Source organism: Phocoena phocoena, chromosome 11, assembly GCF_963924675.1.
Source record: "Phocoena phocoena chromosome 11, mPhoPho1.1, whole genome shotgun sequence".
NCBI classification, from domain to species: domain Eukaryota; kingdom Metazoa; phylum Chordata; class Mammalia; order Artiodactyla; family Phocoenidae; genus Phocoena; species Phocoena phocoena.
In genome coordinates, this window is record NC_089229.1 from 4182265 (window position 1) to 4207894 (window position 25630).

Sequence of the window (25630 nt, forward strand, 5' to 3'; positions counted from 1 at the left end):
CCCGAGCCTCGTTCTCTCCGGGCCTGGGCTCCCTGGCGGCGTGGGCTGTGAGTCCCACCAACGGAGGCTCCTGGGCGCACACCCCTCACGGAAAACACTCCGTGGTCACCCTTGGCGGCGCCAGGCATTACTCGGCTGCCCCCTCCCCACCAGGGACAAGCACAGAGACACCCGACCACGCCAAATAAAACCAAGGCACGCCAGCCATGCTGTGTGGGATCGTCCGCTGAACCTTTATTCGGATCCCGGAGGGGAGGGTGAGGAAAGCAACAAGAGGGGGCCCCCCACGGCCCAAAGCGCGTGCTCAGAGCTCTGCGGACACAAAGATGTAAAGCTTGGCCACAAAGGAGCTGACGGTGCCGTGGCGAGAGAGCTCCATCCTGACGGTCAGGAGCAAGTCCCTGGGCTCGGGGACGGGCTTGGTGAGGGCCACCACCCCACTGTGGTGGCTCACCTTCTGGGTGGTGAAAAAGCCCTCCTCGTTGCCGCCGGTGATGGCCAGCTGCATGCTGTCCCCGGGGACGGCACTGGAGGGGCCCATGCGGAAAACCACGGCGGGCACTTGGATGTTGGTGGGGAAAGAGAGGTGGTAGTAGGTTATTCTCAGAGGCAGCTTGGGGCACTCCTGATTCTCATGGCAAGGCAAGCGCTCGCAGCGGCTGCAAGAAAAGTGGACAGAGAGAAAGAGGGTTAGGGCCCATTCAGCAAGCGGAGAAACAACAGAGCATGGGGGCGGGGAAGCGGGGGCTCGCTGGGCGGGGCCTCCCGCCGCCCCTCTGGCCAATCAGCCAACGGGAAGAGCACCCCTCACTCACCTGTGGGAGGTGCCGGGGACCTCCGGGCCGCGGGCTCAGGCACTAGCCTCTTCCAACACCCTCAGGGGGCGCTGGGTGGCTGGGGTCAAGGGTCGTGCCTGGAGCGAGGTGTGTCCCCTTCTCACTGGCAGAGCCCCACCCCGGGCTGTCCTCACCAGGCACACCCTGCCCTCTGAGTGTCGTCCAGGCTCCTGGCTCCTCACCCAGACAGTGGTCAGGGCGACACAGGGCTCCCGAGCGGGTCTCGGAGACGACCCCCGAAGTGAGTGTCTGCACGCCGGCAAGCATGGCTGCTGCCGCTTACGGAGCGCACGGCTACCCGTCATCACGCCTCCGCTAGTGTGATCACACCCCTTGGGGATGGGGGGCTGAGGGCCATTTTTCAGATGAGGAAACTGAGGCTGAAAGAGTCAGTGGCCTTCCTGAGGTCACAGAGTGTGTGGGGAAGCTACTCAGGCAGTGAGGTCTGTTCCCCGTCTTCCCTCACTAAGCCCTGTGCTCTAGGCCCAGTTCCCTGTCTGTGTCCACAGGGCCAACCAGGGCTTGAGACGGAGATGGAGAGATGTTCTAACTTCCAGTGACAGGATGGGGACAGGTTCTAACGTCCTGTGACAGGACGAGGACAGGTCCTAACGTCCTGTGACAGGACGGGGACAGGTTCTAACGTCCTGTGACAGCATGGGGACAGGTTCTAACGTCCTGTGACAGGATGGGGACAGGTTCTAACGTCCTGTGACAGGACGGGGACAGGTCCTAACGTCCTGTACAAGGACGGAGACAGGTTCTAACGTCCTGTGACAGGACGAGGACAGGTCCTAACGTCCTGTACAAGGACGGAGACAGGTTCTAACGTCCTGTGACAGGACGGGGACAGGTTCTAACGTCCTGTGACAGGACGGGGACAGGTTCTAACGTCCTGTACAAGGACGGAGACAGGTTCTAACGTCCTGTGACAGGACGGGGACAGGTTCTAACGTCCTGTGACAGGACGGGGACAGGTTCTAACGTCCTGTACAAGGACGGAGACAGGTTCTAACATCCTGTGACAGGACGGGGACAGGTTCTAACGTCCTGTGACAGGACGGGGACAGGTTCTAACGTCCTGTGAGATGATAAGAACAGGGCCTATTTTCTGCCTCCTGAACTCCAGGCCCATTACACTCCGAAGGCAACTGCCTCAGGAGCAGAGCCAAGGTGCGGAGCCCTGCGGGACTTGACAGAGCACGTGTCCCAGGAAGTTCTGCCATCTTGACTGTCTGGATTCTCCAACCACAAGCATCTACTGTCCTAGTCTTCCATCATGCCTCCATTTCAACTTTTTTAGTTTCCATGCCTCTTGTCAGGTGACTAGGACTTATTTACACTTGGCATTTATTGTGAGCGCTGTCTCTTTTTACATCCTATGCCCAGGATGTAAAATCCTTTCTTTTAGTCGGCCATTTACCATTCTGAGCTCTTAGAAAGGGCAGCCCTGGGAATGAGCTCCACGCTAGTAAAGGGGTGTGGAGATCAGGAACACTGAAGAGGAGGGTCCTGCACGGGAGGGGGCTCAGAGGCTGGGGGAGAGGGAGGAAAGAAGGCGGGCGTGGGCGCTGCTGAGGGGCAGCCCCCTCCCCCAGAGACACCCAGGTCCAGGCCAGCTGGGAGTGCCCCAGGTGACTGTGGAGAAACCGAGGGACGGGGCCTGGCCTCGTGCTGGGTTCATCGGGGTTTCTCCTTCCCCAAGCTCACCTCACTGTCCCACCCGGTTCTCCTTATCCTACTGACAGTGAGGACACACACACACACACACACACACACACACACACACACACACAGCCCAGCTGCTTCAGGAAGGGCCTGGTGGATCTGGCCAGCAGGTGGCGCCAGGGTCTCCTGCATGTGCATTAAAGTTTTCCCACGTTTCCCGTATCCAAGGCCAGGATTTTGATTCGCCAGAGGATTAACCCGGCATGGGCGGAAGGCAGGGAACATGAGGTGTGCATGAAGGTCTGGTATCACACACCAGAGAGCTGGATACTCCTTCCTCCTCGATGGTCTCCAGCCACCCCCAACCCCACAGGGTCACCAAGCAGAGCCAGTCCTTCCTCACTCTGGGCCCTTCTGGGCCTGGCTCCTTTCAGATGGCTTGCTTCCCAAGGGTGGGGCTTGTGGCTCTCTGGCTTCATCTCCAGGACCAGCTCGACACCTACGTGCTTTCTACCTGCACACGAGTAAATACGGGCCTGATTTTCCTGGTCAGTTCCAACATCAATTATCCTATCCTGCTCTCCCCCATATTTGTTGAAACAGCTCAGAAATCATAACTGCCTCTGGCAAACTGCCTGTCAGCCTGGGGACGGCCGCGGAGTCTTTGTCAGCCGGAATGTCTAGACAGAGGAGTGGCCGTCGCCCCTGCATCTATTACAGAGCAGAGGAGGCCCGGACCCCCGGGACCACGCACCTTGGTTTCCATCTCGACCCGCATGAGAGAACAACGTGCCCCGCTTTTTCAGTTCAACGAATTTGATCGGGACACCCCAAGTTCCATGAAAATGCAATCATTGAAGGCCACCACACGCCAAAGAGGTCCTCAAGGCCAGGCCCTTCTCTCGGGAGGCGTGGCCATTCTGGTCGCCCCCCGGGCCGTCTGATGCCCGCAGCCGTCCCTGCTGGCGGTTCCCTGACTTTCAGGCTCCTGTCATTCTGGACACAAGCCCCAGGAACCGGCCGGGGCAGGGCTTCACCCGCTCTGTCCACCCGCATTACCGCCTGGGGCCGAACAGCTATGCCAGCCAAGGCTGCCCAGCCTCGCTCTGGCTTCCGAGACCCCGGGTCTCAGGGGGCTGCCCCGCCGAGGGGGTAAAGAGGATGTTTTCGGTCCCACCCTAGGCTCTGCGACACTGAACATTCCTCCTGTGGGGAGGACGGAATTGTGTGCTCGGGATCTTAACAGCCTGGTCAGTCCGTGAGGCCCAGCCCTGTGGTTTGCGGCCCAGCCTGCTGGGTCATGTTCCAGTTACCACTGGCCAGAAGGAGGCTGTGTGGAGAGAGGGAAGGCTGAGGCCCAGAGACAGAAAGACAAATAGACACAGAGAGAGAGAGAGAGAGAGAGAGAGACTCAAATCTTGCCTGTAAAGGCTCCCTTAATGTTAACCACAGAAGTGCCAGTTACTGGGTCCTTCCTAATGCAGCCTTTTAAAATTTTACAAATTGCTTTCTGAAGGTCAGATAGTAAATTCTTTAAGAGGATTTTTGTGGAGAAGGAAAAGGGCTGTAAAGTAGAAAACTCCAGTCTGAGGGGTCTCCAGTGCTGAGAGGGGCGGCCCCTCCGCACCTAGAGCTCCGGCCTGCGTCCTGCCCACGTCGGCCTACGTGACGTGTCAGTGACCTGTCACCGTGCTCACCCTAAGCTAGCGGTGCTCCTGTGGTCCCAGAGTAACCCCCCCAACTGGGACGAGGCAACGAGGATGAGACCCCCTATGGCCCCTCAACCTGGGATTCCAGGCCCGGCCCTCACTTCCTGTGCCTGACGCTGGGCTCCTGGCTGGTCCGTGATACCTCAACAGGGTTAACAAAGGAGAAACTGTAACTAGACAGATTCCCATGTGCAGCAGGCATGGCCCCAGGACCACACAGCCCTTCAGGAACCCATGTCTCGTCTTCCCATCTAAGGGCTGAACGACCCTAGACCTTCCAGTCACACAGTCAGCCCACAGGCACACAGCCAGCAGCAGAGCAAGGGCTGCAGAGCTGCTCTGAGGAACCTCTGGACTCTGAGGACGAGAGAACAGGGTGGCCAGCTGCCATCCTTCTCACCACCACTGTTGTCTGGGTACCAATGCTGGCCATGGGCTGGGCACGTGGGGCATTACTGCCAATCCTCCAGGCACTGACAAGCAGGTATTGTCAGCGCTGTGTTACAGAGGCAAAAAGGGCCCTTGGGTGACCAAGACCCAAGGTCACGGCACCGAGGAACCGGAGAGCCAGGCCCGGATGCCAGGATGGGACCCAGCCCTGGTTCCTTCTTCCTCCGGGCGGCCTCCCAGGCCATGCCCCAACCGGGACACCAGGGCCCACCTTCCCTCCATCCATAAACACCGGCAGTAAAACACGCCTTGGGGCGCCTATCCATACCCCCCAGGGCTGAACTCAGAGCAAGCGGTACGGAGGTGGCTCAGCCCCACAATCGCAGGTCACCCTACAGGAACGCAGGAGGGCGAGAAGCTCACGGGACCTGGTCATGGTCAAGGTCAAGGGGCCTGGAACGGACTGAGCTTAGGAGGCAAACCTAAGCGAGCCGGACACCAAAGCCAAATCGTTCATCTCAATGCCAGACAGCACCTCCATGAGACCCGAGAACAGCCACAGGGGCTCAGTCAGGACCCTCAGGGCGGGGACCGCACCCCTTCCCAGCTCCACTCGCCTCCCAGCCTCTGCTCCGGCCGCTAGGTGGCGCTGGTGAGCGGCATGTGGGTCAATGGGGCCACAGTCTTCCCCGGAGGGGCTGCTTGGAGGCTCACCCTTCCCCTCTCACCTTGACTGTGGGCAGGGGCTCACTTCCTGCCCTTCTAATACAGAGAATGACGGAGCCCCCTCTTTATCATCCCCTGGGGGTCAGGCTGAGGAACCCACGGGATGGACACAGACCAGGCCCTGGAGCATCAATCCCTCGGTCAGCAGAACGTGGGGTTCCTCGCTGAATAGCCCATATTCACGGCCAGGACTCCAGGCTCCCCTGGCTCCCGTGCTCCCCGCCGGAGCCGGGGGGCCCTCCTTGGTCTCAGTACCCCTGCATCCTGCCCACTGCCATTCTGCATGTGCTCCTCCGGGGCTCAGAGCAGGGGATGGGGGCCTCTGTGGGCCCACTGTCTGCCCAGGTGCCTGCACACAGTAGGCTCACGGCGAACATTCCCCAAACAAGTAAATGACTTTCGCCGGCACTGCGGGTCGGCCAAGGATTCCACAACGAGCATCAACGCGGTGGGGCGCAGGGGGCAACTTCAGCCACAACCTCAGGACACGACGCTAGCCTGCCGGCCTGCCCACCCCCCGCTTAGGAGGCGTGAAGTCCCTGCACAGGGCAGCCTCCTCCCCTTTTGCTTTCGTGATTGTGTGTGAGTTATACATGGAGAGCAGTCAGCCGGTCTTCCAGAATCCCCAGACCCAGACCCAGACCCAGACCCAGACAAGGGTCCTGGGAGCAGCGCAGCCTCAAAGTAAGGACACGGATCTTTCTTCACGGCTCAGGGGAGCACCAAGACTGCCCCCTTAGCTGTTGCATAACCCACAGGCTCTTTGGAATGCTGGCAAACCCAGTTCTGGAGTGGCTTCTCCCTACCTGGCAAGCACGCCTGCTGGGGAAACTGAGAGGACCTGCGGGGGCGGGGGCAGGAGCCGCAAGGCTGGGGGATGAACACCGCGGATGCTGGGAAGAACACTGGGGCCGTCTGAGCATCTCCTGCTCTGGCATTCGGCCAGCAGGAGGCGGGACGAGAACAACAAGTGGACGCTGGGGCCTGGGACCCCGCCCAAGATGGCACTGACCAGGGCCAAGGCCAAGAGGCCGAGTCTCCCAGGCAGCCTGGCTGTGTGCTGACTTTGAGCACTTCCCGGGGCTGGAGGGAAGGGGTCACGCATCCACGCCCCTGAGATTGGCTCCCACCGTGGAGCTTTTCCTGAAACAACCGCCGGGGGCACGAAAGGAGGCCCATCTGATAAAATAAGGGATGGGGTCGTGTGGGGCGAGACCAGAGGGTCCTCACTGCTCCCTGAGGAACAGGGCTCCTGGACACCCCAGCAGGATATATCCCGGTGGCCTGAGACTGAGTGAGCTTGCAGTGACATATGGACACACAGCTTCAAGCTGAGGACACAGAACATTTCGTGCTGTTCCCACGCCGTCACTGGGTTGAAGAGAATCTTTCAGGTGAGGTCATCTAACAATGACACCCTAACAAGTCACGTCGGCTCACACAGAGTCATTGTTACCTTTATCCGAGTCAGAGCAGGTTCTGCCATCTGCATGTCACAGATGAGGAAACTGAGGCCCAGAGAGCTGTCCCTTGCCCAAGGCTTCACCCCGGGGAGAGAGACGGCCGGGGTTTCTGCCTGGCTCCATGCACAGGTGGGTCTGGGAGCAGGCCTGCCCACCTTGAGCCCATATGAGGTCACCACCTTCACTTCCTGCAACCAGTCTCATTGGCATTTAGGCGCCTGAGAACCAGGGATCCTTGAGTTTCCCAAGACCCGCGTGGGAGGGCACGGCTCATTAACCACCCGCCCAGGCCGGGAGCCGGGCCCCCAGGAAGGCCAACACAGACAGACGATCGCGGGGACCGAGGGACTTACGTGTCTGCGGAGCGGCGGTAGTTCTCGGGACACTCGAAGGCCAGGCAGCGGAAGCCGCCCTGGATGTTGAAGCAGGTCTCGTTGATGGAGCAGTTGTGGATGCCGGTCACACACTCATCAATGTCTGCAGGAGATCCCAAGGCAGCACGGTGAAGGCCAAGGCCCCCCAGCCATCCCCATCCACAGACAGGGGTGCCCAGGCCTCCCATCAACCAGGGTCAGGGGGGATCAGGCCATCCTTGCCCTCCACTGGCTGCTCTCTGGAGCAGAGCCCTGTGCCAGCGTTTTTACTTATAGGAGATTATATTTAATATACCTATTATTCACAATCCCAGGAGTAAGCATAATAATGATAACGGCAAACACTGTATGATAGCCCTTGAAGTGTTCTGCAGGAAACACCTGCTTCACATTATAATTAAATGAGGCAAGTACTGTTATTATCCCCATTTTAGGGAAGAGTCATAGGGGTTAAGTGACTGGCCTAAGGTCACACATTCTGTAAGTGGCAGAGTCGAGCTTTGAACCCAGGCAGCCAGTGCCTCTCTGAGGCTCCCGAGTTGCATCAGCCTTACCTCACGTGCCACTTGTAACATCCTAGGAGGGAATGAGCAGAAGCCACTAGCCCCATATTACAGACGAGGAAACTGAGGCTTAAAGGGATTCTATGTTGGGCCCAGTGTCCAAAGTCAGTGACTATCTAGGCTAGACCGGAACCCGGCCTGGGGCATGTCATGAGGTCACCCTGGACATGGGGAGCCGTCGCCTTCCCTCAACTTTCTGGAGCAGCCAAATGGTGGGCCCAGGGGATGTCACTGTGCCAGAGGCATCTGTTAAGAGATGCCAAATCCTGACCATTGGTGGCAAAAACAGCACTCCCCAATCTCAAAGGCCGAGGCTCAGGAATGTGTTTTCACTGTGTCTGGCAGGACCCCAGGCTGCGGTGAGGGCGCCTGGCCAGGTCATCTGCTTCGTCAGAAATGTGAAAACAGAGCAACTTCCATCCGGAGCTCTGGATGAGCTGAGCGGGTCCCTCCCAGGAAACGCCACAGCTCCTGCCCGCCTTTGATCAAAGTCTTCAAACCTTCTTCATGACCAGAAAGGACATCTGCAGGACCCGGGCCCTCCAGAGCCTCTGGGCCACCAGCCCCACGTGGGGACTCATCAGGAGGGGCTGAACAGAGCCAACTTCTGACTCAGCTTCTGCGGCCATTCCCGGAGGTGAGGCCCACGCGCCCGTTCCAGGGTCGCCCCTTCACAAATATCTACTTAGCACCGCCCCCCCAGTAACCAAATGGACGGTTATAGGACGCTGATGACCCCTGGAGTGTCCTTAGAAATGGGAGCCTAGTACAACAGGATGGATGTCGCTCGCCCCTCGTTTAGCCGACCCCCGGGACCCCGCGGCATCCTCCAGCCATAGTGTCCCTAAATACAGAGACCTCTGGGTTGTCACACACCCTGACCAGGCCCATCCCCTCGCCAAGTGGGGATCATCACCCTGGGACAGAGGACTGCACCGTCTGCTCACTGCTTTGCCCTTAACACCCAGCGGGGCCTGGGTTTGTCGAGTGACTGAACGAAAGACTAAACAGCAGTGCTATGCTATGGGGTCTTCCGGGCACTGACGTCCTGTTTCCTCCACGGTGGGCATCTTCCCAAAGGCTGTCAGCCCCGCTTCGGGCCCTCTTGGGGCTGGCCCAGGGCAGGGTGGAAGGCTCAGAACCCCCGGCGGACAAGTGTGCCCGGGTATGGGAGACCAGGGTGCCCGGGGAGCCCAGGACACGCCCAGGATGCAGGGTCCCGAGCCGGCCTGAGATGCCCTGGGAGTCCCACCCCGCTCACCTTGGCAGTTGCGGCCGTTGGGAGCCAGCCTGTATCCGGTCGAGGGGCAGCTGCACTGGAAGCTTCCGGGGATGTTGAGGCAGCGGTAGGAGCAGATGTGGCCCCCAGTGGGCAGGGCACACTCGTCGATGTCTGTGACGGCAAAGCCCACCCTCAGCATCTGTGTGGACCCTGGTTGGGCTACGCCCCCCGTGGTGGGCTGAGCTGCGGCCTGGAGGGCAGCCACACAGTACAAGCCGGACACGGCGCGGGGGGCCTCAAAGTGCTGTGGCTGGGGCGGCCTCAGAGACCATCACGCCAGAAGGGGAAACTGAAGCCCAGAGAGGGTAAGAGCCTAGCCTAGGGCCACACAGCAAGTTCATGGTGTGAAGTGTGCACGTGGAAGGGGAGGAGGGAGACTGGGGAAACGGAGGCAGGAGGCAGTGCCCAGGGCTTCAGAATGACACACATAGAGGTGCCCTGGCTGGCTACGTCCTAATGCTGATTATTATAAATGTGCTAATAACGGACACACCTTATATAGAAACAGTAATAATCTTAACAAGAGTCATCCTTTGAGCACCTACATCGTGCCAGGCACATATGAAGTGCTTTTGAGTCACCATTTGGATTCATCCTTTGACAGCCTGGTGTGCGTGGGTTTAACCTCCATGTTACAGAGAGGATGGTCCAGGCCCAGGGAGGGGCTTTTAAAAGGCCAGAGGCAGAGCTGCGAGTCAGAGACGTGGGCGGCCCCTGAGGGCCCTCCTCACCCACCACTGCCCTGCTCGAGGTCCCAGCACACATGGCGATCCCCACTGTCACGTGTCATTTTACTAAAGAAAAATCTGTGGGTGGCTTTGCCCCTTTACACACTTCACTCTCAACGACGGGCAACGTGCCTCCGAGTAAGTAAATAAACAAACCACCCAGCAGCCAGGAGCTGGGGGATGGGGACCAGGGGAGGGGGTGCTTTCGCCCCCAGCCGAGCGGGGAGCCCTCACCTTCGCAGGTGACCCCGTCCACGTCACTGAGCTGGTAGCCTCGCCGGCAGTAGCACTGGTAGGAACCGTAGACGTTGGCGCACTCCTGGCTGCAGGGGCTACTGCTACACTCATTCACGTCTGAAAGAGAGGGTCCCGGGGTCACCGCTCAGTGCTGGCGGGGCTGTGACCCCCCTCAAGTTAACACACACACACACAGAGGCAGAGGTTACCACGTGTAGGGCCAGAGACCTGCCTGGAGTTGCCCCAAGGGAGAGAGGCCCCACTCCGGCCCCTCACGGCCGGAGGACCTGGCATCTCCCCACACCCACCGCCTGCTTCAAGCCAGACCGACTCTGGGCTCTTGCTTCTGGCCCACCACCTGTGTTTGCAAATAAAGTTTTATCAGTACGTGGCCCCGCTTGTTCATTTACTATGGTCCATGGCTGCTTGTGCGTAACAAGGGCAGAGTTGAATAGTCGCAGAAGAGATGTAGCTGGCAAAGCCTGAAATATTTACTACGTGGCTTTTAGAAAAAAAGTTTGCCAACCTCTGACTTGGAAGTCCCTCGTCATTTTTGTTTACTGCTAATTCTCAGCAGGGCAGGAGGGGTGAGCAGCTGAGAATGTCCGTTAGCCTCTCACCCCAAGTCTCACCCCTGCAGCCCCGCACGCCTGGCCTGGCTGCCACCTGTTCACTCGCTCACCTCTGCTCAGTGTGGTTTCTTACGTCCTAGAGACCCTCCCTGAAGGCAGGAACCATGTTATTGCTACACGTCTGGGGCGGTGGGCGCTCGATAAGTGCTTAGTGGACTCATACTGCAAGGCTGGCCAGGCCCTGGCCTTGTGTCCACAATATCGTCCACTAACATAGATATGAATACCCACTATTCAGCCGTTGAGGAGTGACCAGGGACAGCACTAGCCACGAGTGAGAATAACAGTGATCCCAGCAGTCTCCAGATCACAGGTGTGTCATCTCACACTGGGCACCGTGACAAACCCTTGACAGGCTGCATCTTGATTCACCCTCACGACCCCCTACAAGGTGGGTCCTACTCCCCCCATTTTACGGATGAGTACATGGAGGCCCAGAAATGCTGAGTTACTCCTTCAAGGCCGTAAATGTGACAGAGCTGGGATGTGAACCCAGGCCCGAGGGACCACCACGCATGAATCTTGCCCCTTGCCATTACATGTGTGTGTTGGCTCTGGTTTTTGGGGACAAATCCCAGAATCTCAGGAGAAGCCTCAGACCCAGGAGTCCATCACACTGTCCGTGCTCCAGGTTGAGAATTACACACTGGGGTGCATCCTGGCATATCTGACTTTTGTGATCATCCTTCTCAATCCAGAAATTTAAGACCTGCCGTGTCTTGAGTGTGGCCCTACAGGTTGCCCCTGGGCACTGTGCTGCAAAGAAGGGAGCTCGATGGGCAATGTGAGGGATTGCCGAGGGGGGTCAGAAGCTCTCAATTTCTGCTGACCTCATCACCTAATTCCCGTAGAAGATGTGACATCCACTGAGCACCTACTATGTGCCAGGCCCTCCCCTCATTTCAGTCCATCCCATCAGATGGGGTCAGTGTTATCTGACAACCCCAAGACTCTTGACACTAATGACTCGGTCCAACCCGCCCCCCAACCCAGAGACCTGACCAAACTTTAGCATCAAGCCCAAGACCATGACCCTTGAAATGCCTGCCTGGGAAAGCCTGATGCTGCCAAAGAATTTCCTGTGTATTCCAGCCAACACCGGAATACAGGCCCTGACCTCCCTTTTCCTTAGAAGCATTTACTTTAGAAAACCTGCAGACGTAAATCCTTTCTGTCCCTTTGAGATGTATCTTCTGCAACCCAGGTCCCTTTAAGGTGGGAACCAGGCCTTTGAAATGCGGTCATCAGGGGGAGGTCCCTCCCCCACCCCCACCGCATCTCCCAGACTCTGCAGGAGGGTCAGAGCCAGTGAGAAGACACAGCTGGCCTAATTCCACCAACCAGTGCCCTTAACATCCTTCAGAACTATTCCTTAGCAGGCCCCAGCATTTAAAAAGCCCGCACCTGTTTTTTTGGTGGAGTTGAGACCAATTTATGCCGAAGTCTCTTTCCCCTACTGAGTAGTCTAAATAAAATGTCTTCCCACTTTTAACAAGTGTCCAGCTTTTGTTTCTCTTTGGCATAAACAACCCCATTTCCCCTGTGAGGACAATTAGGCAGGTGACGTCAGCCACTCCCCAGGGTCATGTGAGTAAGCAGTGGGCCAGACGCCCCCGGCTTCTGCAGCCAACTTGTCCATCCCTACGTGTGCACAGGTGTTATCACCCCCTGCAGGGCCCAGGAGAAACTGGGGAGGGCAGTCATCTCCGACAAGCAAGCTTTTAGAGGTCCTTCCCCTGCTGATGCGTTGTTTGATACGCTCTAGGGCACAAATGTGAGTCGGTCCCACGCGGAGCTGCAGGGAGAGTGGTGGTTTCCCCAGAAGGTGGGCAGCCTGGGGGAAGGGGCGCGGATGCAGTCACAGAGCTCCTGACCCTGCCCCGCCCTGCCCTCACCTTCACAGGACCGGCCATCAGAGGAGAGCCGGAAGCCCATGGTGCAGCTGCAGTAGTAGGAGCCAGGCGTGTTCTCGCACTTGTGGCCACACAGGCGCCCGGGGTAGCGCCGGCACTCGTTGATGTCTGAAACAGAGCAGGAGGTGGCTCAGGCAGCGTCCTCCCTGGGCAGTGCTGCCCGTGGCGGCAGCTCACGACCTTTGTCCCCCACTTCCCCTGGCCTCCTCTCCAAGAGAAAGGCCAGTGACTTGTCCCAAACACACGGCAAGTCAGAAGGGGAGCTGGGACGGCCCCGGCCTGTCTGCCCGCTGGGCGAGCCCCATGCTCCTTCCACGACGGCACGCCTGGGGATGTTGCCACCCGCCAGTCCTCCACCCCAGAGCCGAGAGAGTGCCCTCCAGGATCCAACAAAGGTGCCGTGGGGCTGGGCGGGGCAGGTGCCAGGCTCCCCTGAGCACCCTGGTTTGGGGATGGCTGGCGTCCACCAGCAGGATCTGTCCTAGCCCCTGGTGTTCGGGCCACCATGCCGTCTTGGGTTCTCACTGCCCTGGGCGAGCACACAGCTCTGGGCCTTGCAGCCCTGCAGGTCGGCAGGAACCTCTGGGAAATCACTAAGACTCTGGGGCATTTGTAGAGCTGGCTGGAGCCTCATAAACACTCAGAGGTCCCGGGGCAAGCAGAGCACCTGTTCTACAGGTAAGGACCCTGGCTCACGCCCAGGAGGGCCTCCCCAGGAGCCACATGACTGGCAGCAGCAGAGTCGGAACCAGAACAGGGGTCTCCCGATCGGGGTTCCTTCTTTGGGACTGTCTGCACTTGGGATTTTCAGAGGTGAGGAGCAGACCACGGTCATTCCAGGGTGCCCCAGGCTGGGTTCTCCTTGAGGTCATCTGGCCGGGCCCTCTGCAGGGACACCCACGTACCCACACACGTTCTGCTGATGCCGTCGAAGTAGTAGCCGGCCTTGCACTCGCAGCGGAAACTTCCAGGGGAGTTCACACAGAGATGCCCCGGCCCACAGGGCTCAGAGGGCGGCAAGCACTCATCCACATCTTGCAAAAGAGAAAGACACGGTGAAGAACCTTTAGCGTGCCGGGGGCTTTTTGCCCTAAGATGATCAGAAAGGAAGGAGCCAACTAAAACGTAATGGACAAAGCGGCATCGTTTAATTCTTAACCCGATTTCATAGAGCACCTACTACGTGCCAAGTCCATGCTGGCGAGATGGCTGACGCAGACGCAGCCTCTACCCTCGGGGGCCTCCTGCTGCTCTGGGCCAGCAGTGACCCTAGTTAAGGCAGGAAGTGCCCAGTGACTGGGGAGAGGCTGAGGAAGTGCCCTGGGCGTTATAGGGAGGAGACTCCTCGGTGTGGCAGGGATCTGGGCAGGCTGGGTGCACGATGCCCTTGCCCGAATCCAAAGGAATGTAGGTGAAGAGGGAAGCATGTAAGAGTAAAAACCACACAGAGAGGAAAGGGCAGGGCTTGCTGCGGGAGCAGCAAGACCTATTTCACCTGGATCATAAAGTTTGTGAGGTTGGGGCCAACTCAGGAGGACTGACTTGTAAGCAGAGGGCATCTGTCCTCTGTCTGCCGCCAATGGGGAGCCATCACCGACGGGGGCTGTGAGCAGGGAGGCGCGAGAGAGTTTTCAGCCCAGGATGAACCGGACAGACTGAAGGGGCAAAGCTGGCGGCAGTGGGTGGGTTGGCATTCTACTGCACCCGTCCGGGCTATAGCCAGTAAAGACCTATGCTTGGAGATCAGCAATGGGATGGACGGACAGGTGCAAACAGCTTCCTTTGGGGATCTGCTCTCTCCTTCCAGGGAAGGGAGGGCTGTGCTGGGAGCAGACCAAAAGTCCATTTCAAACAGGTTTTCTTTTTTTAATACCAACCAACACAGCGGGTCCCCTCCTCATTGAGATGGTAGCCACGGCCACAGTTGGGCACGTTCTTCTGGCATGTGTAGGAGCCCTCCGTGTTGATGCATGTCTGCCCCACAGGGCATGGGGCACTGATACTCAAACACTCATTGATATCTACAGGGGGAAAGACGGAGACAACGGGGTTAAACCCGGAGGGCTTCCCGAAACCCAACCCCTGGATCTCCAAAGAAATCCCATTTCCCTCCTCTTTATAAAACCACGAATGCAGTTACGACAATGCCCTCGCCCTGGACCACACAGCAGCCTCCCAGCTGGCTCGCAGGTGTCAGCAGCATACCACACCGTAACGACCCCTACCCGGTCCATCCTCCTGCCCCTAAACCCGCAACACTTCCATCTTCCACTGCACCGAATCCGAAGCTGCCCGCCTGTGAGTCCCACACGGTGAACTTAGCGATTCAGGTGCCGTCCTGTGTTCACATACTCCACACGGTTAATGAGGGTCTTCCCTGAGCGGAGCAGCGGCTGAGGGGCAGAGGTGGCCGCCCCCTCGGTGCCGGCACTCGTGCTCTGCGATCCTCCAGTGACTGGCTGGCCCCCGCGCCCCACTCCCCAGCCTAACTCGGGTCCATCTCTCCTACCGCCCAGGCTCCAGCCCTAGCCTCCAGCCCTAGCCTCCAGCGGCCACTCAGATCCCGCCTCTGTGCCTTTATTCACAGTTCCTCCCTGGGAAGCCAGCGCCCCTGTCTGCCTGGTGAACGTGCCTTTCTTACAGCTTGGGCACGACCTTCTCCCACATCCCCACCCCCATTCCGGGCTCCACGGGGCCTGTGTGCACTCGCGCCCCCGGGGAAGGGCTGCTCTAAGCTCTCCGCACGGTGGCTCCCTCCCCCACTGGACACGCCTCTGATGGGGGACCGTGGGGCGTGCATTCCCCTTTGATGAACACACGCCCGGCGGGTGTGAACCAGTAAACCAAGAAGGAGAACTGGGTTACACATGTGTTCACTGATCACACTCAGATTCAGTGCCAAACCGCACAGGTTGAACTTCCTACCAGGAGTATTCTCCCAGAAGGACCTAAGGTTTCAAGAATCACTTATAAACATCTAGGGGGGCCAAGAGAAGGGGGTGATGGTAGAGGACCGGCTGTACTTCTCCCCTCGCAGCCAAGGCCCACCCTCCTCGGACAAATGGGCAGCCCGACTCCCTCCCCATCCTGGTGTCTGCCTTTGTGCTGCCGGTCTCACCTCCAGTACTGCCCTGCAGGTTAGGCAGGACGGGATTATCTGCATTTCATAAACAGGAAACTCCCCGAGCCCAAGGCTGGGACCCACTCAGGTCTAGAATCAGGGTCTCCCGCCTCCCGGCCAGGACGAGGGCCCCTAAACCTGGCGTGGGCGAACCACAACCCGCCGGCCAAATCCCACCCACTGCCTGTTTTTGTAAGTTCAGCTCTACTGGAGCACAGCCAGGCCCATCCCTTTATGCAGTGTCCACGGCTGCTTCCACGTGGCCGTGACAGAGACCCTTCGGTCGACGAGGTTGATATTTACTCTCTAGCCCTTCTCAGAAATAGCTTGGCCCTGTGTCAAGAAGGAACGCAGTGTTTAGAACTTTTCCCGCTGCCAAGCAGGGTAGAAGCTTTCCCTTTCTGCACTCGGCTTTTTCTTTCTTTTTTTGCAAATAAAGATGGACATCACTTTTGAAATAAAAAAGATAATTTTTAAAAAGAAAGACTCCTGAACTTGGTTGTGGCACTTGACCGTGAACTGGGCTGTGAACTTGATTGTGGGCACACAGAAAGCTGGACTGCCCCACCCTCCCAGGGTGCTGAGACGAGGGGCGCCTCTAGGACCTCTGAAGACCCAAGTTCGGGGGTGGGTGCTGGGCTGCGGCCAGTCCTGGGCCCCCGGGCTCCTGCTCTGGAGCCTCCCCCTGTAGAGCTGCACCCCTGCAATTGGGGGTGGGGGGCGGGTGGGAACCGAGGCTAAGTCGAGACTTGCAACGGTCCCTTCTTTGTGGAAATTGGGCTGATTTTGCCATGAGTCAGGGTTTCCATCCCCGGCAGATGCCATCCTCCGCGGAGCCCCCTGCAAGTGCGCTGCAAGTCTAGGCAGGCCCCTCCTCCCTCCTAGCCCTGGGAGAGCTGTCAGCCTCCGGCTCACCGGCCTCCTTCTGGGAGCGAGGACAGCCCCCCTGCTGGGAGGAGGCTGGCGAGGGGCCAATGCAGCCAAGCTGAGGCCCCCGCGGCTCAGAAGCCTCGCCTCCCCTTGAAAGGGGAGCTTTAGGAACAAAGACTGGGGTTGGCTTCAGACGAGGCCCCTGTCCTAAGGGGTTGATGTTCTATCTGTCTTTAGATATCCTGGGATGGTAATAAAAGCGGGGAAGGACTTTCAGTCCACACTGCCATTTCAAATCAAAGATCAATACAGATTTATCTGCAAGAGGGTGAGACAGAAGAAATTCTCGGCCCCTTGCTCGTGGCGTACCAGCCTTTCCAGGGGGGTGACGGGGCAGCTCCAGGAAGGGTGAGTTCTGACTAGTGGCGCCTGCAGCGCAGAACAAGGGAGACGACTCTCCGACCCCAAAGGGAGGACCCGGAAGCTTTTGCTGAGCAGAGGGCAAGGGCAGCCCGGCAGATCTGGACCTAAACGCCAACAGCACACAGCGATCTGGCCAGATGGCTGGTCTCGGGCGACTGCAGGAGAAAGCGGGGACCACCTCCCGTCTGAAGAACAGGTCACTCTGGCCACTACTCCCGCACTCGCCCCTGCCCCACACTGCCTCTGCAACTCAAGCAGTCTCACCCAGACCTCCTCTTTTTACTAAATTCCATGGCATTTGCTTTCATTTCACATTGATCTTCCTCCGATATCAACACAGTATTTTGCCATTTTAACCACTTTTAAGCGTACAGGTGAGTGGCATCAAGCACATTCAGTGTTGTGCAACCAACAGCACTGTCCAGCCACAGACCTCGTTCACCATCCCAAGCAGAATTCCACCTGTTAAGCGCTAACTCCCCACCCCTGTCTCCCAGCCCCTGGCAACCACCATTCTACTCTCTGTCTCTACGAACTTGACTCCTAACACAGAGTGTCTTCTAAAACCATTTTTTAATACACAGGGCACTTCACAACCACCTTGTTTCATCCTTGCCTCAAGCCTACAAGCCAGATATGATGATTATTCCCATTTTATAGAGGAGGAAGTTGAGGCTCCGAGGAAGTAAATGACCTTAGGTCACTTGGTTCAACACCAGGTGTCTCTGACCTCAAAACACAAGCGCTTTCATCTAAACCAGAGATTGCTAAACTATAGCCGTGAGGCCAAACCCAGCTGCCGCCTGTGTTTGTAAATAAAGTTTTATTGGGACACAGACCCACCCACTTGTTCAACACAGCCATGGCTGCTTTCCAGCTCCAACCGCAGAGCTAAGTAGTTGCAGCGGAGACCACACAGCCCACGATGACGAACTTATTATCCAGTCCTTTATAGGAAAAGCTTGCTGACCTCCGTTCTAATACACTACGCAGTGCCCCATCGCTGGACGGTTCCCCCACCTGGCGGACCCGTTAGCCCTGGCGGCAGCATCTTACCAATACAGTTGCCTAGAGCATCTTGTATAAAGCCGCTCTTGCACTGTAGCTTGGGTCTGCAGCGGAAGGATCCCAGAGTATTCTGACAGATAAAATCGGGGAGGCAGTTATGAATACCACTCTCACACTCGTCAATATCTGGTACATCATAAAAAAAGGAAATTGTTAGCAAGAGTCCTGCCAGAAGCATCTTTCAACACTTTAAAATCACAAGAATTTTTTTTTTCTTTTAATGCTCATTACTCAGACTATAACCCCAAACGTTCCAATAGAGAGGTCACATTCCAAAAGGGCCTTAGCCAAATGGTGCTCGTGTTTCTAAAGATTCAAAACTGACTTTCCCCCCAAGGTTCTTATGATGCAAATTTTCTGTTATGTGATAAATAACCCAGGCGTTTTCCTGGCAATATGTGGTTTGGTTTGATTTGGTTTTCATTTCAGGCATGTTTAGTTTAGATTATAAAGCGATGATGATCTTAATTGGCAATAAACACTGTCCCTATAAACTTATTCACTCTGCAGTCCTCGCAATATTCCAGATATTAACAATGGTGATTGTCGTGACTGGACGTGTTGGCTGCCCTTCCCTTGAAGTTCATGGCGTCAAATGTTCAAAAGTGTATACTCAGCTGGCTGGGCCCCTGGGTTCTCGAGGTCCACACCGCCCAGGGAGTCTGCAGGGGTGGGGAGGACTGAGCTCATCCAAAGGCCCTCATAATTCAAACGACGTTTTTACACAAGTGGTCTTGTCGTTCTGAAGGGCTGGAAACCCTCAGCAGAAAACTATGTTCTAACAGATCCTCATCAAAGGCTTATCTGCCAAATAACATCTATGGTTTGGCGGGGGAAAGCCAGCAGCCAGAAATGTCATGTTTTTTTATGCAGCGGAAGGGAATATGCTTTGAACTTCAAGGAAACCTGGAATCAGATGGAAGGCAGCTGTTGTGCAAAAAAACAGCTCGGGGGTGGGGGGACTGGAAAGCACATGTGAGCACCTGAAATTCATCTCTGGTCTTGTTTTTAAATGAGCATGTTCTAAGCCTTTTCAGAAATCCAAACTCTCCACTGTCATTAACTCAGCATTACGGTAAAGGAGGTAAATCTTCACTAATAACAGGGTTGGCCAGTGCCCCAGGCAGCCAAAGGGGGGACACGGCACCACGGAGCCCAGACCCCAGGGAGCCCAGTGCCACTTCCCCATCGCATCATACGCACTTCCGGGGGATGAGGTTTTGAGACTCGGAGATTATCCTACCTTTGCAGTCATTGCCCTCTGTGAGCTCATAGCCAGTCCCGCAGCTGCTGTCGCGCTGGCAGCGGAAAGAGCCCACTGTATTGATGCAGGACTCTCCAAGACGGCAGCTTTGGGCGCCCATGATACATTCATTGATATCTAGGAGAGACACAGGTGACGCAGGAGTAACCAGCAAGAACCACCGATCGTCACGCTTTATCAGCAGGAATGTACCAGAGGGCACGAGGGGATCGACCTCCCGCATCCACCGAGCTCCCCGGGCACGTGCATTTATAGGCCGTGCACCGGATTGGAGCCCTGGGCGCTCGCCATCAGAGCAAAAGCAACGGCTCCTCTGCCCTGCTGAGCTATTTCAGACGTACTGCTTCTCCCGAACACCTGCTGAGCGAGCACCAGGCCCTGAACTGGACTCACGTGATCCCAGAGAACCCCCCATTCGGGGCTACCACCTCCCTCCGTCTCCCCCATCTCACAGATGAGAGGCCAAGAGAGGCTGAGGGACGTGCCCAGGGCCACTCAGCAGATCCTGGATTCAGAGCCCGGTCACACCCCAAAGCCAACCCCTTTTCACAGCACGGTGTTTACATCCTGCTGGAGGACAGCCGTGGCCGGAAGCCAGGCGCTGCAAACTCCAGGAGACGATGGGAAGCCGGTCCTGGACCGTTCTTCACCTACGAATGGGGCCCCAAGTTGTGCCAAGCGGGCCCTGCTTGGCTGTCAGGCAGAGGCAGAGGCAGAGGCTCCCAGGGCAGGACGACGTTTACCTTCACAGGAGACGCCGTCCGGGAGCAGCTGGTAGCCCACAAAGCAGGAGCAGACGACCTCCTCCCCCGTGTCTCGGCACTGCTGTTTGCAGGGCCCGCCGCCTGGAGTCAGAGCAAACGTGAGCGGAGGCCAGGTGCACCCCGGAGACCTCCTGGTTTTTTCCAGGTGTTTGGATGGGGTCAGAGAAAGCGCCCTCAGGGTAGGCTGACACAGAAGGGCAGGCTCCCCAGGCTGGAGCCCACTGCAGCCTTCACAGCGCCCTCCCTACCCATGGGAGACCCCCCGGGGCTGCGGCTTCAGGTCCCAGCCCTGATCTGACAGATCAGGGGTGTGTGCGGGGCCCCGATACCCCATTTCCACCGCCACTGCCTCAGCTCCGGCCGCCCGCTCCCCTGGCTCTCTGAGCATCCCTTGGTACCACCCTCCAACCAGGCTTCCTGCAGGGCAGCCAGCATGATGCCCAAAGAGCAAATCCCACGGGGACAAAACCTCTAACGGGCAAAGATTCCAGGGAATAAAATTCTGACTGCTGCCCGGGGCCTGCAGGTCCTGCCCACTTCTCCAGCCTCTTCCTTTCCCCCCGCACCCCACCCCATGGCCCACCAGTGCCCAGCTGCTGCGGGCCTGCAAGTCCCGCTCCCATTGCCACAAACCCCCTGCCAATGTCATCTCCCTGGCTAACCCATCGTCAGCCATTGCAAGCCAGCTATCCCCTCCCCCAGGAAGAGCCTCGCACGCCCCCCAGAGAGGATTACGAGCCTTTCTGGGGTTCTCTGCCCCCCCTTCCACCTACCCCCAGCCCTCTGTGCCGAGTGTCACTGTGCGCCAACCACATCATTTTGTGATTAAACTGGCTCCCTAATGAAAGCCCAACCACAAGGCAAGCCACTGAATGTGCTCGGGGAGCAGACTTGCCAGTCCAGACATGCGGGAATGTTCCATAAAGAGAAACAGTCTTAGCATATGGAAAACAAAGGTGCAAGGCCCTAGTGACTTTTTTTTTTGATGTGGACTATTTTTAAAGTCTTTTTAAAATATATGTACATATGTGTATATATATTTATTTATTTATTTATTTATTTGGTTGTGCCGGGTCTTAGTTGTGGCAGGTGGACTCCTTAGTTGCGGCATGAGAACTTTTAGTTGCGGCATGCATGTGGGATCTAGTTCCCTGACCGGGGATTGAACCCGGGCCCCCTGCCTCACTGGGAGCACGGAGTCTTAACCACTGCGCCACCAGGGAAGTCCCAAGGCCCTACTGACTAAATCTGCAAACGCCTCTCTTATGAGACAAATGACTATCACAGATGGTACAGCTGGAGCTCCAGCCGCAAAATGAAGTATCACTCACCCCCATCCCCTAAGGGGCTCCCAGCCTTGGGGGGTCATCGTTCACAGAGTCTGTGGGCTGTGGTGGGAGAGCTCTGCACACCAGCTCCTCAAGCGGCCCCTTCTCTACAAGCCCACCCTCTCCCTCGCTCGCCCATCAGGCCCCAGCTAGGAGGAGAGGAAGGGAAGGAGCCCGGGAGTGCAGACGACAGGGCCTTACAGCTGACTCCCAGCCAAAGGGCTGCGGTCAAGCTCCCAGCGAGATTAGCACTGACTTCCCCTCGGGCTTCATTAACCACCAGCTAGCCCTGGGGAGGGCCAGTCTCACCTCGGCAGCGGTCATTCAGGTAGGGGTCTTCTTGTCCCTCCTCGATCTCAGAGACCTTAGCTGAGGGGGAAGAGGCAAACACAGGTTTGTCCACACACAGTGCCCACGTTAACACAAATGCAACGCCGAGCATCTTCTCTTCTTGCAAATATCATGCAGTAACGTCTGCTGGTACATCTTATAAAAAGCTCAGTGTTCATTTTATCCTTTTTAAAAACAGAGTCACACTTATAAATGTAGCTAAATCTCTAAAAGATCTACTATAACAGAAACAGCACTGGCACAAGGGTCTGTCTGTAGTCATCAACTTAATGCTGAGTGTGGTTACGTTGTCCACATTACTCAAATATTTCTGCAAATGCAGTCACGGCCCTACTATAAACTAAGTCACGTCTTCCAAACCGAAAACAATGCACCTGGTAAAAGCTTATGGCTACAGGTTGAATTGTGTCCCACCCCGCCCAAACCCCAGAAGATGTTGCAGTCCTAACCCCCAGTACCTGGAAATGTGACCTTAGTTTGGAGAAGGGTCATTGCAGACAATCAAGTTAAGATGAGGTCATTAGCGTGGGCCCTAATCCAATGATGAGTGTCCTTACAAAAAGGGGAAATTGGGACTCAGTGACAGATACGCAGAGGAAAAGCGGTGTGAAGAAACAGGGAGAAGACAGCCATCTACAAGCCAAGGCATACCTGATGCTCCCAGAAGCTGGGAGAGAAGCCTGGAGCAGATGCTCCCAGAGGCCTCAGAAGCAGCCGGCCCTGCCGACACCTTGGTCTCGGACTTCTGGCCTCCAGACTGTGAGACAACACATTTCTGTGGTTTAAGCTCCCCAGTCTGTGGTGCTTTATTACAGCAGCCCCAGGAAATGAATTCACTTATTTTACACACTGTGCCGGCAAAGCTCAATGTAGTGCCGGACATCAACGGTCACTCACTCAATTCATTCAACAAAGGTATCTGAGTATCTGCTCCGAGGGTCAAGCACTCGGCACAGACAAGGCCCCTCCTCTCAATAATCACAATAGGATAGAGAGGGACCCAGTGGGAGACCTGGGCCCTCATTTTAAAGGGTTGTATTCCATTGGCAATTCTGGTATAGAAGAAATGGATTAGTCCTTTTAACCTGGGTGGGTAGACCCAAGAATTCATAGAATACTTGAAAAACCAAGTGCTCTGATGATGAAGACCTTCCGCAAGATGGAATGACAGTGATCACAATTCAATCACAATCCAACAGCCATTACATTACAACGCTGCGGGGGAAAGCATAAAGCAAAGGTATCCCCAGCACAGCCACACCTACACAAGAGAAGCCAAGAGAGACAGAAAAAACACTGGAAGGAAACGTGACCTAATGGAAACCATATTTATCTCCATGTTGACTTCCTCTTCCTTCTGCCTTCCCGTGTCTTCTAAAACGCCTACAGTGACTACATGATACACACACGCTGGAAAAGCAGACATCAGTAGAAAGAACACATATTAGTAATTCTGCTGTAAGTTTCAGCGTAACATAAGTTATAGACACTACCTAGGCATAAGGCGTTATTTTTTAGGGGTTATTAAGATATGGTAAGGGTTCCTAAATAATCCAAAGAATTTTTCAGCTAGGGAGGAACTAAGCCAGAGACACTTAGGGTGTGAGTCATCTCTAGGTTAGGAGGCCGGGAGCACCTTTGCTCAGAATGTTTAATGTCAGTGCAACTAGAGATGATCATACTAAGTGAAGCAGGTCAGAAAGAGAAAGACAAATGCCGTATGAGATCACTTACATGTGGAATCTAAAATATGACGCAAATGGACCTATCTATGAAAAGGACACAGAGAACAGACTTGTGGCTGCCAAGGGGGAAGGGGGTGGGGGGAGATGGAGTGGGAGGTTGGGGTTAGCAGATGTAAGCTATTATATAGAGAATGAATAAACAACAAGGTCCTACTGTAGAGTACAGGGAACTATATTCAATATCCTGGGATAAACCACAATGGAAAAGAATATGAAAAAGAATGTGTGTGTGTGTGTGTGTGTGTGTGTGTGTGTGTGTGTATAACTGAATTACTTTTCTGTGTAGCAGAAATTAACACAACACTGTAAATCAACTATACTTCAATTTTTAAAAAAGAGAGAAAAAAAGAAAAAAAAAGAATGTTTAACTTGGGGACTCTTCATTCACTTGGTGCATTCCATCCCAGCAAAGCCCAAGTCCCTGCCATGTGCCAGGCACAGGCCAGGGTGTCCAGACCTCATCCTCCGAAGGACTCATGGTAAGAAGGCCAGGAGGACTCATGAGAAACTATTTATCACTCAGGTGATGAGGTCATCAAGATTTTCACGGCATTTTTCAGGAGCCAGCAAGCCTGGCAAAGAATGCCAGAAAAGGAATCTTGAATTGAGGCTTCCACAGCCTCAGTCTCCCAATCTGCAGAATGGACATAACCAAGATACGCCCTAGCACAGTTCATCCCCAAGGAACAGGGTTCTTTCCCCCATCTTAGACCAATACTTTGATCACTTATAATATAGATTATTAGAAAAACTAAGATAAGAAAACAGACATGTAAGTCCCAATTTTATATTTAAACAGACATGTTACTCTATCAAATGCTTATAGAAGTTTCTAAAAGCTTACTCCCAACTTCTGTACGTGTTTTGTTGCAGGCCAGCACTGGTCTGTGGGCCCGCTACGGTAGCACACAGTAGGCCCACAATAAATGTCAGTGGAAGAGAGGAAAGCAGGTCTGTGTCTGGGTGAGGAGGAAACACAGGGAAGTCCTCATAGAGACACTGAGGAAAGTCTGAGGCAAGAAATGAAGCAGATAAAAGACGAGGGAGAAATAAGACATCTGGAGCAACAGAAAAGCTCAGAGATCATTAATGAAACAAGACATAAATCAACAAAAGTCCTCCCTGGAGACACAGGAGAAATTCTCCATCAGTATGAAGAATTTGAGTTTGTTTAAAGTGAAAATGTCATCCATGATTTCAAAAGTCAAGGAAGGAGCCAGAATGGGGTTCCAATCCCCCTTTATGACTAAAATATCTGAAATCAGCCCCACGGCGGCCATGGGGCCCCGGACTTGAGAAATCAAAACAAAGAATGAAAGACTGGTCGTTTGACCGAGGACCCCAAAGCCACATGAATGGATGGCCTGACTTAGGGACCACTGGTCTGTGAGCTCGCCCTTCCGAGCCCCTTCCTGCCCCTTTCCCATTTTTAACAGAGGGCAGACGGAGCTCAGAGTGAGAAGGCAAAGGTCCCAGTCACGCAGCAAGCTTGGGGCAGAGCAGATGCTTGAAATTTTCCAGGGCTCTTTCCATTATGGCACAGGAAACCATTGCATAAGTGGAAGAGATGATTAGACAACCAAGAAGTTTCCTGAACCATGTAACTGAATCATGAAGCCCCAAGGTTTCAGGATTGATGTGGCTTCAGACAAATGGAGGGTGGAGACTGAACTGGTGGACACACAGCTGGGAGCCCTCCTGAAGCTGCTCTTGGGGTCATTTGCCCCTTTGCTGAATAAATATCTAGTGTTTGAATGCTCACAGCCTGCTATTAATGAGTGTTGCCCCTGCTATTAACGAGTGGTGCCCCCTGCCTCAGCTCCAGATGGAGAGATGGCACTGGCCAGGCATCGGAAGGCCAGCGCTCTCCCTCCTCTGTATGTCAGCCATGTGATCGTTTTTTTTTTAATAATTGTGATTTTTTTTAAGATTTTTTTTTTTTTTTTTTTTATGCGTTACGCGGGCCTCTCACTGCTGTGGCCTCTCCCGTTGCGGAGCACAGGCTCCGGACGCGCAGGCCCAGCGGCCATGGCTCACGGGCCCAGCCGCTCCGCGGCATGTGGGATCCTCCCAGACCGGGGCACGAACCCGTGTCCCCTGCATCGGCAGGCGGACTCCCAACCACTGCGCCACCAGGGAAGCCCAGATTTTTTTTTTTTTTTGACGTGGACCATT

The 25630-nt window shown here is 55.7% G+C and overlaps 1 protein-coding gene across 1 annotated transcript in view; it reads right to left on the reverse strand.

The window, feature by feature from the left end:
- Window positions 1-223: 223 nt before the first annotated feature.
- Window positions 224-25630, reverse strand: part of FBLN1 (fibulin 1) — a 50467-nt gene continuing 25060 nt past the window's right edge. Inside the window, exons 6-16 of the mRNA XM_065888429.1 lie at window positions 21669-21728; window positions 20011-20112; window positions 19247-19384; window positions 17992-18129; window positions 14399-14542; window positions 13427-13555; window positions 12504-12629; window positions 9974-10093; window positions 8991-9122; window positions 7146-7269; window positions 224-659 (exon numbers count right to left, since the gene is read on the reverse strand). Of these exons, the coding sequence (XP_065744501.1) occupies window positions 305-659; window positions 7146-7269; window positions 8991-9122; window positions 9974-10093; window positions 12504-12629; window positions 13427-13555; window positions 14399-14542; window positions 17992-18129; window positions 19247-19384; window positions 20011-20112; window positions 21669-21728 (1568 nt within the window). The 3' untranslated portion in view covers window positions 224-304. The remainder of the gene's footprint in view (window positions 660-7145; window positions 7270-8990; window positions 9123-9973; window positions 10094-12503; window positions 12630-13426; window positions 13556-14398; window positions 14543-17991; window positions 18130-19246; window positions 19385-20010; window positions 20113-21668; window positions 21729-25630) is intronic.